The sequence below is a fragment of the Leiobunum rupestre genome, chromosome 5 (assembly GCF_980474605.1).
Source record: "Leiobunum rupestre chromosome 5, qqLeiRupe1.1.hap1, whole genome shotgun sequence".
NCBI lineage: Eukaryota > Metazoa > Arthropoda > Arachnida > Opiliones > Sclerosomatidae > Leiobunum > Leiobunum rupestre.
Genome location: NC_143388.1, coordinates 31,040,543 through 31,060,628, shown reverse-complemented (window position 1 = coordinate 31,060,628; position 20,086 = coordinate 31,040,543). Strand labels below are relative to the sequence as shown.

Sequence of the window (20,086 nt, the reverse complement as noted above, 5' to 3'; positions counted from 1 at the left end):
AAATAATACTATTAGACTGAAAATACTACTAGACATACACACTATTAGACTCGAAATACTACTAGAAATACACACTATTAGACTCGAAATACTACTGGAAATACTACTATTAGACTAAATGCTACTATTACACGCTAAGTACTATAATTTGCGCGTCTAAATACTATTGTCCGATTGTTTAAAAAGTTTAGACATTTCTCGGTGACATTGTACTGTAAATTGTGGTAGTGAAATGGCTGCACGGTGGTTAATACGGTCTAACATTTCTAGCACAAGCAAAATGGCATAACCCTGCTGGTTGGTACGGCAATATATACAAATTTGGTTAATAGAGCGTTAAAGACGCGCAATTAGTGCCGCAATCAAAACAGTGAACAACGCGAAAACGTCAAATTAAAAAGCGCATAGAAATCCGCTAGTTTCTTCAACGAGTATAATTAAACGGAGCACGATTTCAATGAAGACTTCCAAATGGCGTTTAAACAATTTATTAGGGAGTAATTCGTCTCAGTTGAATATAAGGCGATCCTGATATTCGCCGCTGCAGGGGAACCGAAAAGAAGATTCAGTGTGTGATTAACAAAAACGCCGCTGTCCCAAACTCGGTTGACGGAGCGGTTAGCCAAGTTTCTCTCGGAGACATTAGAATTAAAATGTATCATCGTTCGCAGCCCGCGGTAATATTCCCATCGTTTTCAAACCGAGCAAAACCAGTAAAATTAGATTGCCTATAGTTTCGGCTCAGTTTTCTCCATGGGAAAATTAAGCTCGTCTTCGCACCTATGGCGGGCTACGTTGTCGAGGATTGTTGCCAGCCAAGTGGCCGCTTGTTTGGGGTAGAATTGATAATACGCGAGAGCGTATTAACAAAAAATTATCGCTCATGAATAATAATCAAGACTATTGGGTTTTTGAAATAGGTGACGCGCATATTTTCAGACTCATTATTAATTATTAACGACGATAAGTATTTTAAACAGTTTAAAATTCACGGAATGTTTGTTTAATAACAGAATTTTCAATTTTTTTGGAAATTTCGTTGGTTTTTTTTTATTTTTAACCGAAATTATTGATATTTCGTTTGATTTCTGGTTTTTTTTAACCCAAAATTATTTTATTTTGTTGGATAATAATAATAATAGCTAAGGAACCACACAGGTCTAACGACGTAAGTCAACTGGTGACTTGTGAAGCCAATTACCGGAGGCCGGAGGAGGGTGGTGGCAAACCCTTCAAGCCAAGCGAGCAAACAGCTCCCTACACTTACTATTACCGTTAACCTTACCATTACCGTTAACCTTAGCAAGTTTTTATGGAAAGGGAAAACCGAAGAGCTCGGTGGAAAACCCCTCTGACCAGCAAGCTGGGATCGAACCCGGCTCCTCTTGCTGCTAGGCCACCCCACTTACATTCTTGATTTTTCTCGAAAATTCTTGATATTTTTCTGAATTTCTTGATTTTTCCCGAAAATTCTTGATATTTTCTGAATTTCTTGATTTTTCTCGAAAATTCTTGATATTTTTCTGAATTGCTTGATTTTTCTCGAAAAGTCTTGATATTTTTCTGAATTTCTTGATTTTTATCCCGAAAATTCTTGATATTTTTCTGAATTTCTTGATTTTTCTCGAAAATCTTAAAATTTTGTGATTTCTTGATTTTTAGGAAATTCTTGATATTTGACTGAATTTATTGATTTTTCGACAATCATTTTATTTTTGCATGCGTATATTTAAAAAATATTTTCGATGTTTTGATGTGAACTACAATTTTCAAACTTCTAAAAGTATTTTTTCAAACTTTATAACGATAAATCACGTGTTTACAAATAATAACGTTAAAATTAACATAACTAAAATAAATATGATTTATGAATTGATATGTGTGAGCATTTGTTTCGGATACAAAACTGCCTTCATTTGATCGCATTTATTAATTGGTCGATGTCACTTCGCTTGATTTATAGACAAATTTTTGCCGAGAACTATAAGCAGTCATGTCTGCGTACGCGATGCGTTTATTACCTAATAAATACACTCTTCTATACCAGATTCCAGCTGATACTGTAAATATACAAAGCAGATTATCCGAATCTGTTCCATTGCGCCGAATCCCATTCGACCGAACCCAATCCCATTCGACCGAAAAAGCCGCACTTCTCCGGGTTTAGGATTCGGTTTTATCCGTTTCAGCATCTGTCAGAACAGCATGCAGTGTTACCTAACCTAACCTAACGTAACAGACTTAAAAATATATTAAAACGCTTCCATCAAAAATCAAAAGAGTAGAAAGAAAAACTATTTTTTTTTTGCGGTCGCTCAATTGTGAATATTGCGTCGGTCGATTAGAAAAATACAAAACCCGCCTTTGGGCTAATTTCATCAAAAACGGAATTCGGTCGAATGGGATTCGGCGCAATGGGAAGATACCGATTATCCCTCCCACGTTTGATACCACTGCATTACTCATACGGAACAAAATCTACAAACAAATATCAAACTCAGGGTTATATGTTTATGAATCAGATTAAAATATCAAAATCGGGGTTATATATCTATGAATTAAATTAAAATATCAAAATAAGGTTATATATCAATAAATCAGACCTAAATATCACAGAGTTAAATATCTTAAATCCGTACATAATATCAACATCAGGGTCCTATAAATATGCTAATTGTTTTTTCAAAAATCAGGGTTACTATACCTATGGTATAACAAGATTATATATAATAATGATAATATAAAATATTATTTACGTGAAAATGATAAATGTTCGACAGACCCACCGACCGCCATTTAAAAAAATATTGTTTAAAATCAGATTAATTGCGCATTATTACAAAGCTAACTTCCTTTCCGATGTCTTTCTTAGAAAGCAATTTTATCTTACGAGCGATTACACAATCTATCCAAAGAGCTTTATTATTCAAACCATCCCAATAATTCCCAGAATTTGATAGAAAAATCTCGAGATAGCCATGATTTAAAAGTGACTAAAAAGATCCAAGGTGTTTTAAATCAATTACCGCACAAGGATGATTGAACCTATGGGGGAAATACCTAAAATAAATGCAACATATTTAGTGAAAACAACAACTTAAAATAATCTTTATTGACTGGTTTTGAATTTCATTCCCAAAAAACTATTTATAATATTTCCATTTAGACACTTATTTAATTTATTCTAATTTATAAATAATAATAAATTAATAATAATGACTTAATTTATTCTAATTGATAAATAATAATAAATAAATACTAAATTTATTCTACTTTATAAATAATAATAATAATAAATAAATACTTAATTAATTATAATTTATAAATAATAAATAAATACTTAATTAATTATAATTTATAAATAATAAATAAATACTTAATTTATTATCTTTTACAAGTAATAAATAAATGATTTATTCTCATTTATAAGTAATAAATTTATTCTAATTTATAAATAATAATAATAAATAAATACTTAATTTATTATAATTTATAAATAATAAATAAATACTTAATTTATTCTCTTTTACAAGTAATAAATAAATTATTTATTCTCATTTATAAGTAATAAATTTATTCTAATTTATAAGTAATAAATTTATTCTAATCTATAAGTAATAAATGTATTCTAATTTATAAGTAATAAATTTATTCTTATTTATAAGTAATAAATTTATTATAATATATAAGTAATAAATTTATTCTAATTTATAAATAATAAATTAATTGTAACACGGCCACCTGAATAATTGTCTTTAAAAGTCGCTTGATGACTTAGGCCTAAGGTGCTGCTTTGGGTATTAGCCTAGCTGATTATGATTATTATAAAAAGCCACTTTTGTTGTTATTATTATTATTTATTTTAAGTTATTTTGGTCTACTTGCGCATACAAAGTAACAAATTGAAACAAAAAGGAATTTCTTTTGCACAATATTAAAAAAGTTTTAAATAATCGGTGTAACAAAATATTTCGTTAATTACATTTTTGTTTACACAAAAAAGTACCGTAGTTTTTAAAATTTGAATACAGTTTAAAAAGAAAGCATTGATTTAAAAGACTTTTATGATAAATATATTTTTTCGCGTAACACCGCGATAAAATCCGGTACGTTACTTCGCCCTACAAAAAGAAGATTGATGATAAACTTCTGAGCGTACAACCGCGAAACTATACCAGTACCCGAAGACAAATGCGGTAAATCACCGCGCGACGCGATTTTAAAGATGAGACAAAATGCTCTACGAATTCCCAGGACGTTCTCATCTTACATTTATATATATGAGACCTTTTAAAATCCAAAACGAGATTGAAATTACCCCGCAGTTAAAAAAAAGGGAATATTAAAATAAAATAAATCAACTTTCCAAATCGTTTGAAAATTAAATACCTCAGTATATATAAATCTAATTCAAACAACCCCGCGAGATGGGTGCCCCGGAGATGTTCCACTCTATTAAGGGATATTTAGATACGCGTTGGGTTTGGCCGCTGCGAAACGGGTGAAGGATTGTCGTTTCGAGTTTGATATAGATGGGTGTTACACTACCGGTCTTTCACGGCACTTAAAATAGCCCTAAAGAGATTCGCTGAGAACACTTTCACACGGGAATGATGGAGACAATCGTATCATAGTCTTCTTCCGTTATCTCCGGAATAATGCGCTAATCAGGTTTTTATTGAAGAGTACTTCGCCGCGAGTTTTAGAACTTTGGATTTCGAAGGGAAATCGTCGACGTAGCCGCCAGTCTAATTGATTTGCGCGATGGGTTCCGCACTTTTCACTCGGAAATTAAGAGTGCCTCGGACCAAATTCTACAAAATACGACGTCTTGTTCAACTTATTGCAGTTTTCCTTGGACATTTTTACAGGCAGAAATAATGAAGTAGATTAAGTTCAAAACCCTCTCCCTTATGTGTTGGACTCGAAATACTAATAATATTCTTAAACTTAAATTACTATTATAAATAGTATTATTAGACTAGAAATACTATTATAAATAGTACTATTAGACTATAAATACTATTATAAATAGTATTATTAGACTAGAAATACTATTATAAATAGTACTATTAGACTATAAATACTATTATAAATTGTATTATTAGATTAGAAATACTATTATAAATAGTACTATTAGACTATAAATACTATTATAAATAGTATTATTAGACTAGAAATACTATTATAAATAGTACTATTAGACTATAAATACTATTATAAATAGTATTATTAGACTAGAAATACTATTATAAATAATACTATTAGACTAGAAATACTACTATTAGACTAGAAATACTACTATCAGACTAGGAATATTATTATCAGACTAGGAATAATATTATCAGACTAGAAATAATATTATCAGACTAGAAATACTACTATTAGACTAAAAATACCATTATTAGACTAGAAATATTATTATTAGACTAGAAATACTATTATTAGACTAGAAATATTATTATTAGACTAGAAATACTATTATTAGACTAGAAATTAAATTATTTGACTAGAAATACTATTATTTGACTATAAATTCTACCATTAGACTAGAAATACAACTAATATAAATATTACTATTAGAATTGAAATACTACTAATATAAAATATTACTATTAAACTAGAAATACTATTAATAGGCTCTAAATACTTTTAGAAACTTGAAATACTATTAGAAATAGTACTATTACACTCGAAACTAATTTCTGGTAAATATTTATTTAAATCTTTTCTTCTTATACCTGCGCTAACTATCAAGCGAAACATATTTAGATCAGAAGTGTGTAAGATATTTTTGGCCGGAGAAGTGTTCATCTGCCTTTATTGCTCATGTTAATCGCTTGAAACGCGTATCTTCGCAAGCTCCCGCTGATTTCTCAAAATGCTTTTGGGAAAGAATGCGGGACGAAATTCATCGTATGGCGAGTTTCCCAAACTATTACAAAGGGAAAATTATTTAACAATTATTACATATTCCTACGCAATGTAATGTTTAAATTTTACATGGTTAGAAAAACGAATACGCGCGGGCCCAACGGAATAATTCATTTTATAAACTAACGTGGCCTTCTTGTTTAAATGTTGCTCTTACGTCACAGTCTCTTACTTTCACAAGTCTACGAGCGCGCGCTACAGTCGCGTGGAATATAGGTTTTTCTAGCGCGCACGTGCAAATTGCTCGTGCTAAGAATATACTAATAAAGCTGTTACTTGTGACGTAAGAGCAACATTTTAACAAGTTGGGCAAGACCACTTTTTATTTTATAAAATCAACTATTCGCTTCGGAATTTAAAAATTGACCAAAAAAGTCAGGGAAAGGTCAGGGAATTTTAAGAATTTGTAAAAATTCAGGGAAACGTCAGGGAGATCAATTTTATCTTTTAATTTTACTCTAGATCTATGACCAATTCTATTATTATCATTTATTTGTCAATTTTTTTCAACATTGCAATAACCTTTTTACTGAAACATAAGTCCATTTAAATTAATTAACTTCTGATAAAAGTAAGATATAAAAAGTCAGGGAAAATCTCTTAAAATGGTGAGAGAAAACAAGGAATAGTCAGGGAATTTGTATCTCAAAGTTTTGTGACAACAATGGTACATTTTAATTTTTACGGTCTAGATTGATACTTCTCTAGTAAGAGATAATTTATAAACTTTTGTTCATATCGAGTGATAAAAATGACGATAAACTCACACGCGTACGTTCTAGAGTGATTAAAATGAAACCGTTAGATGTCGCTCTCTCAGTGTGAATTTGAGTCGTCTGACAAGTGCGTTTCTCTCATTGACAGGTTATTCGCGGTGAAACGATGCGCTCGTTGTCAGCGCGGCATCTTCGCCAACGAGCTGGTGATGCGAGCGAGGGACCTGGTGTACCACCTGCACTGCTTCACGTGCGCCTGGTGCAACGCCGCCCTGGCCCAGGGGGACTACTTCGGGCTAAGGGACAACCTCGTCTACTGTCGGACGCACTACGAACTGTTGCTGCAAGGGGAAGCCTACGGCACGGCGCCCGGATGCAACGCCTCGCCGCCGCATCTCGGCCACGAGGCCAGCCACCATCACGCAGTCGTCGGATTGCAAGGCCCGCCTTCCAGATGCAACAGCCCCTCGTCCATGATGCCCAACACCATCACCGCCCTACAAATCTCACCCGGATGTGATAGGTAATCGAACGTCTCTTCTATTTTCATGTTGCGCGTTGGAGAGTGAATTATTTGCGTCGGTGAATAATTTATTATCGGTGGGGGTATGAATTCAGGGTGTTGGAGAACGATTTATTGAGTAAGATTTCATCGCGTTGGAAAATGAATATTCGCGTCGGATAATTAATATTCGCGTCAGAAAATGAATATTTGCGTCGGAGAATGAATATTCGCGTCGGATAATGAATATTCGCGTTGACAAATGAATATTCGCGTCGGAGAATGAATATTTGCGTCGGAGAATGAATATTCGCGTCGGATAATGAATATTCGCGTTGACAAATGAATATTCGCGTCGGAGAATGAATATTTGCGTCGGAGAATGAATATTCGTGTCGGATAATGAATATTCGCGTTGACAAATGAATATTCGCGTCGGAGAATGAATATTTGCGTCGGAGAATGAATATTCGCGTCGACAAATGAATATTCGCGTCGGATAATTAATATTCGCGTCGGAGAATGAATATTCGCGTTGACAAATGAATATTTGCGTCGGAGAATGAATATTCGCGTCGACAAATGAATATTCGCGTCGGATAATTAATATTCGCGTCGGAGAATGAATATTCGCGTTGACAAATGAATATTCGCGTCGGAGAATGAATATTCGCGTCGACAAATGAATATTCGCGTCGGATAATGGATATTTGCGTCGGAGAATGAATATTCGCGTCGGAGAATGAATATTCGCGTCAGAAAATGAATATTCGCGTCGACAAATGAATATTCGCGTCGGAGAATGAATATTCGCGTCGGAGAATTAATATACGCGTCGGAGAATGAATTATTCGCGTTGGAGAATGAATTACTCTTGTTGGAGAACGAATTATTCGCGTTGGAGAATGAATTACTCTTGTTGGAGAACGAATTACTCTTGTTGGAGAATGAATTATTCGCGTTGGAGAATGAATTATTCGCGTTGGAGAATGAATTACTCTTGTTGGAGAACGAATTATTCGCGTTGGAGAATGAATTACTCTTGTTGGAGAATGAATTATTCGCGTTGGAGAATGAATTACTCTTGTTGGAGAACGAATTATTCGCGTTGGAGAAAGAGTTACTCTTGTTGGTGAACGAATTATTTGCGTTGGAGAACGAATTATTCGCTTTGGATAATGAATTATATTAAAATTTTTGTCACAACTTTCATCTTCAAAGGTTTTTACGATTAAGTGGCAAAAATGTCGTTTTTCACGGTACATTTGGTCGGTGAAAGCTGATAGGGAAGCCGAACAGGACTGAAGGCACACCCGACCATGAAAATTGATTGAAACGCTCTTTCTACGATAATTCCCCCCTTCGGGTTCCATAAGGATACGGCCAGAATTATTCGCTTAAAAGGTCGCTTGCGCGTAAATTGATGTTAATATTTTAATATTCAAGGCTGAAATATTTCGTACAGACTAGATAAAATCGATAAAATATTAAGTTGAAAAAATTATGTAAATTTTAACAATTGTGAATTTCCGTTGCGGCTTAAAACTGGTTTGCAATGGACATAAATTCGAAATCACATTCAGTGTTTGCGGAATCGTTTTCTTTTTACGCATCGTATTGTGATTTTTCTAAAAAAGTTTCGAAAACGTTTATGCGAGGCGAAATACATCATAATGTGATTTTCCAAGACTATTACATTGTGAAAAATATGGTTACATAAGTTACTATCCCTACGTAGTGTAATTTTTACATTTACCATGATTAAGGCATGGATTTCACTAGGATAAAAACACCACTACAGCGTGTGTCGAGGCAAAAATATTGCATTAGGCCTAACGAGGTTATTTTTTTGCATAGACGCAAAAATATTGCATTAGGCCTAACGAGCTTTTTTGCTTAGACGTAAAGATATTGCATTGGGCCTAACGAGCTTTTTTGCTTAGACGCAAAGATATTGCATTAGGCCTAACGACCTTTTTTGCTTAGACGCAAAAATATTGTATTAGGCTAATAGAGTTTTTGAGTCGACGATCAGCTTTTAAAATGTTTCATTTCAGTTTCAGTACTATACTCGTAAAACGTCTAATGTAACCTATATTTTGTGAAGTTTGAACTGTAATAATGCTCAACATGTTTTCTATGTTATAAGTCTATATGAATTTAATTCGTTTATTTTTATAAATTTGCGTAACATTTTCGTGTGTTTTTTCGTTTCGTTCGTAACAGGCCTGGTGAAGATAGCGTGCAGGGTTTAGTCAACCACCATCTGCAAGTGTCGTCAGCGGCGACGCCCTACTCTCACGCCGTGCTCTACCCGTCGTCGGGCGTAGCGGCGCAGGCCGGCGCCGGCGGTGGCGCGGCCGGGCTGCAGCCGGGAGCAGCCGTCGTCACCAACACCGTCCGCAAGGGGAGACCTCGCAAACGGAAGAGCGGAGACCAAACGCAAGGATTGGTCAATTCTACCCTAGGTCAGTCCCGTTCTTGTCTATATCTCCAACAAATTACCGTTACTCTAGATTTTTTTAAAGCCACAGGCTGTTTACGGTACCATTATTTTTGTAAACTAACAGTAAATTTAAATGCTACAGAAAAGCCAACTCTTGTTTGCCATATTGTGGCTGATTTTTAAATTAGTACTTTATAATTTAATGGATTTTAAATGTTTCGTTTCTAATTAGGCACAATTTTAAATGTTTCGTTTCTAATTAGGCACAATTTTAAATGTTTCGTTTCTAATTAGGCACAATTTTAAATGTTTCGTTTCTAATTAGGCACAGTTTTAAATGTTTCGTTTCTAATTAGGCACAATTTTAATGTTTCGTTTCTAATTAGGCACAATTTTAATGTTTCGTATCTAATTAGGCACAATTTTAATTGTTTAGATATAAATTTAAATTGTTTAAGCACAAATTTTATTTGTTAAGTTGTTAAGACGTAATTTTAAAACTGTTTAGACGAAATTTTAAATTAATTACATACATTTTAAATTGTTTCAACGAATTTTTTAATTGCTAAGACACAATTTTTTAGACAATTTTCAATCATTTAAACACAATTTTAAATTATTTAGATACAATTTAAAAAATTAGACAATTTTTAATTATTTAGATGCAATTTGAATTTTTATAGACACTTTTTAATTATTTAGACACAATTTTAAATTATTTAGATACAATTTGAATTTTGTAGACAATTGTTAATACATAGACAGAATTTTTTAGACAATTGTTAATACATAGACAGAATTTTTTAGAGACAGAATTTTTATTTATATAGACACAAGTTTCAATTGTTTATACTCAATTTTTAGACAAATATATTAGGCACAGATTTGATTGTTTAGAACTAAGTTTTAATGATTTAATTATTTAGAGTGAATATTTAATTATTTGGATACAATTTTTAATGATATTTGGGTACAATTTTTAATTATTTAGATCGAATTTTAAAATTATTTAGAAACATTGTCACGATTAGTAGCTAGCGCTCATAATAAATGAAAGAAAATTAATGTCAAAACACCCTGAAATTCTAGCCGTTTTCGTTCACAACGTCCATGGCTTAACTTCCCTACTCTCTAAATATAGTCTTAACCCTTTGTATCCACCGCAATTAAAACAATCTAGACAAACATTTCTTCAAAGTGTTATTTTTGGAGTCGAGCCCGAGGTTTTCGACATAAGCAAATTTTTTGCGTACGTGATTTTGAATCTCAAAGTGGTTTCAGAAATCAGAAAGCGATTTTGAGATTTCAGAGCGCAAATTTCGGGTAGATTTCTGGTTTTTTAGACTGATTTCGAGATTATGGAACTGATTTTAGCTCAGATTTCGAGATTTTGGAACTGATTTTAGCTCAGATTTCGAGATTTTGGAACTGATTTTAGCTCAGATTTCGAGATTTTGGAACTGATTTTAGCTCAGATTTCGAGATTTTGGAACTGATTTTAGCTCAGATTTCGAGATTTTGGAACTGATTTTAGCTCAGATTTCGAGATTTTGGAACTGATTTTAGCTCAGATTTCGAGATTTTGGAACTGATTTTAGCACAGATTTCGAGATTTTGGAACTGATTTTAGCTCAGATTTCGGGATTTTGGAACGGATTTTAGCTCAGATTTCGAGATTTTGGAACTGATTTTAGCTCAGATTTCGGGATTTTGGAACTGATTTTAGCTCAGATTTCGAGATTTTTGAACTGATTTTAGCTCAGATTTCGAGATTTTGGAACTGATTTTAGCTCAGATTTCGAGATTTTGGAACTGATTTTAGCTCAGATTTCGAGATTTTTGAACTGATTTTAGCTCAGATTTCGAGATTATGGAACTGATTTTAGCTCAGATTTCGAGATTTTGGAACTGATTTTAGCTCAGATTTCGAGATTTTGGAACTGATTTTAGCTCAGATTTCGAGATTTTGGAACTGATTTTAGCTCAGATTTCGAGATTTTTGAACTGATTTTAGCTCAGATTTCGAGATTTTGGAACTGATTTTAGCTCAGATTTCGAGATTTTGGAACTGATTTTAGCTCAGATTTCGAGATTTTGGAACTGATTTTAGCTCAGATTTCGGGATTTTGGAACTGATTTTAGCTCAGATTTCGAGATTTTGGAACTGATTTTAGCTCAGATTTCGAGATTTTGGAACTGATTTTAGCTCAGATTTCGAGATTATGGAACTGATTTTAGCTCAGATTTCGAGATTTTGGAACTGATTTTAGCTCAGATTTCGAGATTTTTGAACTGATTTTAGCTCAGATTTCGAGATTTTTGAACTGATTTTAGCTCAGATTTCGGGATTTTGGAACTGATTTTAGCTCAGATTTCGAGATTTTGGAACTGATTTTAGCTCAGATTTCGAGATTTTGGAACTGATTTTAGCTCAGATTTCGAGATTATGGAACTGATTTTAGCTCAGATTTCGAGATTTTGGAACTGATTTTAGCTCAGATTTCGAGATTTTTGAACTGATTTTAGCTCAGATTTCGAGATTTTTGAACTGATTTTAGCTCAGATTTCGGGATTTTGGAACTGATTTTAGCTCAGATTTCGGGATTTTGGAACTGATTTTAGCTCAGATTTCGGGATTTTCAAGCTGATTTCAAGATTTCTTAAAAGATTTTTCTCGTTTCGATTTCGGCAGGGGTATCAGTATTGGAGTCTTCGGGTCACTGCGGGGGCATGGGTCACATGGGTTCCGGTCTGAGTGACTCCTCCAGCCCGGGAGGAATGGGCGGTCAGATGGCCAACGGTCACCACGGTCCGAACGGCTCGCACGGCCAGCGCACGAAACGGATGCGAACTTCGTTCAAGCATCACCAGCTGCGCACCATGAAGTCCTATTTCTCAATCAACCAAAATCCAGACGCCAAAGACCTCAAGCAACTGGCGCAGAAAACTGGACTCTCCAAAAGGGTTCTACAGGTACGACGATACTATATTTCTATTTAAGCCTTAAGAGGTTGATTTTTAAATACTCTCAATTCCAGGGTGACCAGACTTCCTATATTTCCTATTTTTTCCTATATTTTCAATGCATTCCTATAAATTCCTTTAATTTTACCTTATTTCCTTTATTATCCTATAATTTCACCAATTTCATTCATTTTAATGGTTGTACTTAATTTTTATTCTCAATTTTATCTGTAATTTCCACAACGTGAAAATAGTATTCGGGAGTTATCATAAAACACAAGAATAATAACGTTGGTTTTTCCGTGTAGTATAGCCCAAAACCCATTTTGCCGTCGTGTACCCACATGTTTCCTATATTTTACTAAATTTGGACAATTTATTATATCTTCCTTTATTTTGCCTATGGTGTTTCCTATATTTTCCTTAATTTTACCTATTTTTTCATATAATTCGCGTTGACATTTCTTATTTTTCCTATAAATTTTCCGATTAATTTCCCTGGTCACCCTGCACTTCTTACCAGATGGCGCCAACAGTCTGAAATGTATTAATTTGAAATTAGCTGAAAACCGCCAAAATAATTATGTTTTTCGAGGTTTTGTTTATAGTATTTATATAAATATTCGCTTAAAATATTTTTAGGAAATACATAAATTATTTCCTTATCGACTTTAGCGCCATCTAGTATCAATAAAAGCGTTAAAATCGAACCTCGCATGGCTTCGCACCGAAGGTTTGTTTCCTGTAAGCAATTTGTAAATTAGTCAACAAAAGTTCTTAATGCGTTGGCAAAATTTTTAGTCTCAAATTTTACTGTTAAAAAATGGTAATTCGGAGGTTGTTATGTTACTTTTAACCATAAATCGCAGTAACTTGCGTTGATTTTAATGAACTTTCACTATTTCGACTTATTAACGTTAATGTTGATTATCAAAAGGGCATATGGTTCTAAAGCGCAAAGGTTACTACGATATAAATGCGCAAAATGGCCAATGGTTCTAGAGCGCAAATGTCATAACAATATAAATGCGCAAAATGGCAAGTGGTTCTAAAGCAAAGGGCTTTACGCTATAATGTACAAAATTGCATACGTTTCTAGAGCACCAATGCCAATACAATATTAACGCGCAAAATGGCATATGGTTCTAGAGCGCAAATGTCATTACAATATAATTGCGCAAAATATGGTTCTAGGGCGCAAATGTCATAACAATATAATTGCGCAAAATAGCATATGGTTCTAGAGCGCAAATGTAATTACAGTATAATTGCGCAAAATGGCATGTAAGTCGAACAAATGGCATAACTTTACATAAATGCGCAAATAGTTTGTGGTTCATCAAAGAAGTAAATATCGTGTGGTTTGAGAGAGGCAATTGAAAAATGGAAAGTAATAAAAACTTGTTGTTGCATATTTGCAGGTGTGGTTCCAAAACGCGAGGGCGAAATGGAGGCGGAACAACTTGAAATCGGGCGACGGATCTCAGCAGGGTTCTCAGGGTGGTTCCATCCCGGGCGGCCACCAATCGGGTATGCACCACCACCACCACTCCATGTCGGGCATGCCCGGGAGCCCGGGCGGCACTAGCTCATTCTCGGAAGCGAGCCCGGCGGCGCCGTGCGGGGGCCTGGGCCCGGACACCCCGGGGCCCCACTCGCACCACGCGGCTTCCATGGACTATAACGGAAACGGCTCTCTTATGGGCCACCACGTCACCGACTCGATGCCGTTGACGTCTTTCCAGGAACTTTTCTGATTGGGGCTCAACTCTTAACACTGTAGTGGCGACGCGAAGCGGTATTACAACGAAATGTCGGCAGGCGGCGCGCCGTGTCCTCCTTCGAGGTTGGCGCCAACGGCGAATTGAAGGCAAAATGACCCTTATTCCATGACTATAAGGCGACTGACTGGTGATATATTCTTTTCTTATCATACGCATTTTATCGTATCTTCACCGAATTCGTGATTTTCCGTTTGAAAATATTTGCTGGAAGAGGTGTGCTACGCGAGCTGATGGGGCCGTTATTAATTTTTATATTTATGTTCACTTACATCGGACCGAATTAAAATAAAAAATTGCCAGAGAAATCCTAATATTAAGATAAATATAATGATTACAAATTACAAAAATTGGCATGTTTATCCAAATATTAAAGAAAAATTAGGTTAGTAAAAATTGGCATATTAATCTTAATATTAAAGGGAATATAACCTCAGGTATTTGGTGTGGAACACCAACGTTTGAAACTCTGGCCGCTCTTGCCTTTGGCTTTAAAAATGTTTGGCGCCACTGTACAGGGAAACTTGAAAAATTAAAGGGGTCTTCCATAAAGATTGCTTTGCAGGTTATATTCCCTTTAAGGAAAAAATTATGATCATAAAAAATTAAGTAAAATTGGTAGAAGAATCCTAATATTAAAAAATAATAATTAATAAAATTTTACATATTAATCTTAATATAGAGGAAAAATTATGATAATAAAAAATAAGAAAAATTGTCATGGAAATCCTAATATAAAGAACCAAACAATGAATATTTTTTTTAAAAATTGGCATATTAATCCTAATATTAAAGAAAAATAAAGAATAAAATATGGAAACATTTTCATATTAATTCTAATAAGAAATATTAGCATATTAATCGTAATATTAAGAAAAATAATGAATACAAAAAATTGCCTTTTTGAGGGTAACTTTCCAGTGGTTACGTGAATATTAAAAGAAATTAACAATGAATAAATTAAATTTTTGCAAATTTCGAAAACTGCCAAATTTGAGGCCAGAAAGTACTACCATTGAAGAAAAAAAAATCTTGCATAGAGGTTAAGAATGTGCAATACGTGTAGAATATACGTCAAACATATTAAACTTATTCTCCGCATTTGCTAGGCCTAACCACTTCTACTTCCATAATGTCAGCATAAATATATTGCCTCAGAAAAAGTTTGATACGCTTGACGTATTCGTCTATTCTTAACCTCACTGTTCTGACGCAAGCGCGTTTTGCACACCTACCTTTGTAAAATTTACAAATGTTTGGACAGGTAATTAGTGCTAAACTTTACGAAAACAAACTTAACCAGGCATAAAAGTGCCCCATTTGACCCCTGTGTGGCGACTTCGCGATTACGTCAAATTAACTATAAAAAATAATTTTAACGCCTAAATCTTAACTAGCCAAAAAAAAGCGTATCAAATAAGCGACCAAACTATATCATAATTGAAGGATTTCTACAGCAAGCGTAGCAAATTTTAGCAAGGTTCCTAAATGCTACAAAAAACCCCTTTTACAAAAATGACAATATACATTTAGGAAATAGAAATCTGCATTCTTAGCAACGACAAAATAATGTTTCATGTCAATTAAGGTCAAAACTTCAATCACTACCCTCCCCTACTCTACACCTTCGTATATTTATATTGAAATTTTACATTTAATGACAATAAGCTAGTGTTTGTATGGTCTATTAGGGTTAAAAACATACGTCACTTACGTGAACTGGATAAAAAATTCAAACCAACCTCAGGGAATATAAAAAAAACGTTAATTTTTAAACTTTAATTATTATTATATTTAAATTTGATCGTGTTAGAATTGGCACTTCGGTTATTATAAAATTTTAAACTACCTTGATATAAAATTGTAAACAGGAAAAGGCGGTAACCCTGATAGACCAATTAAAAATTAAATAAAAAATGAATTTTGTTTAATTTTAACAACAAAGAAATTGACTTTGCATTTTTTTTTATTAAATTAAAAATTTAACGCCACTTTCTAATGCAATTTATTGATATTTATCTTGTATCCGCAACGAAAACTATAATTATTCTTATTTAAATATAATGACTTTTTTAATTTGGTTTGCTTTGAATTGGCCTCGCTAAAGGAACTATTTTGTACATTTTCATAAATTCATTGATTTATCTGATTTGAATCAATAATTGTTTTGTAAAAATATTAACGATTTAAATCAAAACTGAATTTAAAATTAATCCCCAAATCAAATAGGACCCCAAAGTTGTAAATATGTAAGATCTGACTGTGCTAAAATATGTAATACTCAAAAACCTTAGACAAATAAACTACTGGACCCGAATCTAGATTACGCACTTGGTTCTTATAGAGCAACGCCACGGTGTCCGATATTGCAAAACATTTCACCCAAAAAATTAGGACAAATATGTTTAGCTAGACATCCAACGTTTATACGCACCTGCTTTTTATTTTGAGTGGAAACGTTTCGAGATTTTCTCGTTAGGAGCGTATTAAGCCTAACGATTTAAGGCACGTTTTTTGTTAGGGCGGAAACGTTTCGCGATTCTCTCGCTAGGAGCGCTGGCGGGCGTTACAAATTTCATTTCGTTACGATCCGCGTCCATTAGTTTATTTGTCTAAGAAAAAACGACGCTTCAGAATCTCCCATTAATGCGAAAATCGAATTCATTGACTTTGTACATGAAAATTACACACATTGGAAAAAAAAGGATCTCTGAACATCAACTTTGTTAATTTTATTTTCCCGACGTTGTTCATCTGTAAATAGAAAAAATAAAAACAATTCGGACTGAATTGAAAAAGACATTTGTACATTTGAAGAAAACTTGTAAAAAATAAAAACTATACGTTTTAAATAACCAATTGTATTTCTTGTGGATTTATAACAGGGTTCGTACGAAATTTTCGGAATTAATTTCCCTGATTTTTCCCAATAAATGAAAGGTTTGAAGTAAAATCTTGCTAAATATTTAATATGTATTTTTAATACATCTTTCAAAATTTTATTTTTCTGACTTTTCCGTGATTTTATGGAAAAATTTTCAATTCCCTGATTTTCCCTGACTTTTTTTAAACATTTTCAAATTCGTTGACTTTTCCCTGACTTTTTGAGACCATTTTCAAATTCCCTGATTTTCCCTGACTTTTTGAGACCATTTTCAAATTCCTTGATTCCCTGACTTTTTGAGGCCATTTTCAAATTCCCTGTTTTCCCTGGTACTTTTAGACCATTTTCAAATTCCCTGATTTTCCCTGGTACTTTTAGAGACCATTTTCAAATTCCCTGATTTCCCCTGATTTTTTTTAACCATTTTCAAATTCCCTGACTTTTCCAAGTCGTGTACGAACCCTGCATAATAGAGAGGTTAACCCAGGCGTCGAAAACGTGTCGAGGGAAATTGTAGGAGCGTAGACGTACCTTAGTGTGTACAGCCTGCACCTCCTACAAGTTCCCCGGTTCACGTTTTCTGGTGCGGGCTTAACCTGTCTATTATAGTATAAGAAAATATTATATCTTATTAAAATAATTTATGGGGTTCACTATTACAACAGCGGTTTTGTAAGAAGGATCTCGGACAATCACGGTTGTCAGTGGTGTACTAGTGAGAATAGGTGGATTTAGTATGTCAAAGCCACTGTCAACTAGGGTTGTCGCCGTCTACGACACTTTTTATGTAAGTGACGACAAGCGTTTTTACGACCAAAATGAAATTCGATATTTAGATTTTCAAGAACGGAAAAAATTGTTTCAAACGCCTCCGAGCTTTTTTCCAGTGATGGGCATACTCCTCTGATTTTGAGCGGTTTTGTCATTTTGGACGAAATTGAGCGGTAACATTTAAGAACGACAAGAGAGGAGCGCAAATTTCACCGCTCAAAATAGAGCGACAAGAGAGGAGCGCAAATTTCGCCGCTCAAAATAGAGCGACCAGAGAGGAACGCGAATTCCTCCGCTCAAAATAGAGCGACAAGAGAGGAGCACAAATTCCTCCGCTCAAAATAGAGCGACAAGAGAGGAGCGCAAATTCCTCCGCTCAAAATAGAGCGACAAGAGAGGAGCGCAAATTTCGCCGCTCAAAATAGAGCGACAAGAGAGGAGCACAAATTCCTCCGCTCAAAATAGAGCGACAAGAGAGGAGCACAAATTCCTCCGCTCAAAATAGAGCGACAAGAGAGGAGCGCAAATTTCGCCGCTCAAAATAGAGCGACAAGAGAGGAGCGTAAATTTTACCGTTCAAAAAAGAGCGATAAGAAAAGACCGCAAATTCACCGCTCAAAATAGAGCGACAAGAGAAGAGCGCGAGCGGCGGTTTAACAAAAATGCCCATCATAGGGTATTTCTACCATCTTGGTTTCTTATTTCTGTATTTACACTGGCTCATAGTAAAATACTACTGTTCTATTTTAATATTTTTTATAGTAGCTAAAATATTAAAGAGCGTTTGAAAATTAGTCAATAAATATTAGCTGCGGGGATTTTGAACGCCTGTCCCCGACTCTCGCGTCGATAATGACGAATATGGAACATTCATTATCGCCAAAAGCGATTTGGGATTAAAGAAATTTCAAAGATCTCCGAAAAGTTTCGATAACCTTACGACACCAGGACTTTATTTACCATTCAACTTTGGTAAAGTACATTTTGATTCTCGAAATTGGCAAACTGGCGCCATCTTTCGAATTTAGGTCACGTTAAAAAAATTTATATTTCGAAAAAAGCCACTTTTTAAAAAATAACAATTTGTTGGAGCACTGATGCCATCTATCGAATTTAAGTCGAGTTAAAGATTCAATATTTCTAAATAACCAATTCGTTGGAGCACTGGTGCCATCTATCGAATTTAGGTCGAGTTAAAGACTCAATATATCTAAAAATACCAATTTACTGACGAGCTGGTGCCATCTACCGTCTTCCAAATCGTTAGCAAAATAAACAGGACGTTTTGATCGAATAAAGAATGGCAACCAACCTTAAATTTCTTAAAAATCGGAATTGTGGGTCGAATAAATAAGAAATGAGTTCAATTCTTATAAATCTGGGTCAATTTAGCCTTTAAAAAACTAAATAAACATTCCAATAAACCCGGGATATTTAATACAACGTCATTGCCCACGAGACATTTCAAGACTCAATCTGAGCAAATATAACTGAATAAATATAGCAGATACTCAAAACAAATTGGCAAATTCTAATATTCGAAGCTAAAAATCTATTTCCCTTTCAAACTTCCGCAGGATGAAGGTGTTTCTCTTAGTCGCCATCTTCGCGAGAGCCTACCAACTAACCGTCGGGGTCAAGTGTCCAGACGGGATCTTGACCCCTGATTGCACGTGCTACGTCGAACATTGTCAAGATAGAATTCACGTGCAGTGCAATTTTTTGAACAATACCCCGAGTTTGGCGCAACAGATACAGACATATCGCAATGTCGCCGTTGGGAGTATCAAAATATTTGACATCAACACCAACCATTTACCGGAGAACCTTTTTCAAGAAGTGTGCGTTCAGGTAAAATACCAAATCTTCAATTAACAATTTTCTTTAATTAATGTACCGTTTAGACTATGCAATTTTATTGGTGGCAAATTAGTTGTACCAATTAGTTGGTCACCCTACGCGATAGTAGAACACGTCTAATAAACTGATATTTAGAAATTAGATTTAGCCCGTCAAAATTACAATAATTAAATAATCAGCTAGGCTAATACCCGAAACGAGTCTAGGTGGTATCTCCGAGGTAGCGCC

At 34.3% G+C, this 20,086-nt stretch overlaps 2 protein-coding genes across 2 annotated transcripts in view; one reads left to right on the top strand and one right to left on the bottom strand.

Moving 5' to 3' along the window:
* Positions 1-14,470, top strand: part of LOC149944129 (LIM/homeobox protein Lhx9-like) — a 35,893-nt gene extending 21,423 nt beyond the window's left edge. The window contains exons 2-5 of the mRNA XM_090176289.1: positions 6,799-7,173; positions 9,379-9,620; positions 12,291-12,571; positions 13,984-14,470. Of these exons, the coding sequence (XP_090032415.1) occupies positions 6,799-7,173; positions 9,379-9,620; positions 12,291-12,571; positions 13,984-14,319 (1,234 nt within the window). The 3' untranslated portion in view covers positions 14,320-14,470. The remainder of the gene's footprint in view (positions 1-6,798; positions 7,174-9,378; positions 9,621-12,290; positions 12,572-13,983) is intronic.
* Positions 14,471-16,562: 2,092 nt separating this feature from the next.
* The window catches only part of ida (anaphase promoting complex subunit 5 ida), a 34,799-nt gene continuing 31,275 nt past the window's right edge, over positions 16,563-20,086 (bottom strand). Inside the window, exon 15 of the mRNA XM_090175609.1 lies at positions 16,563-17,097. The gene's annotated coding sequence lies outside the window, so the exon portion shown is untranslated. The remainder of the gene's footprint in view (positions 17,098-20,086) is intronic.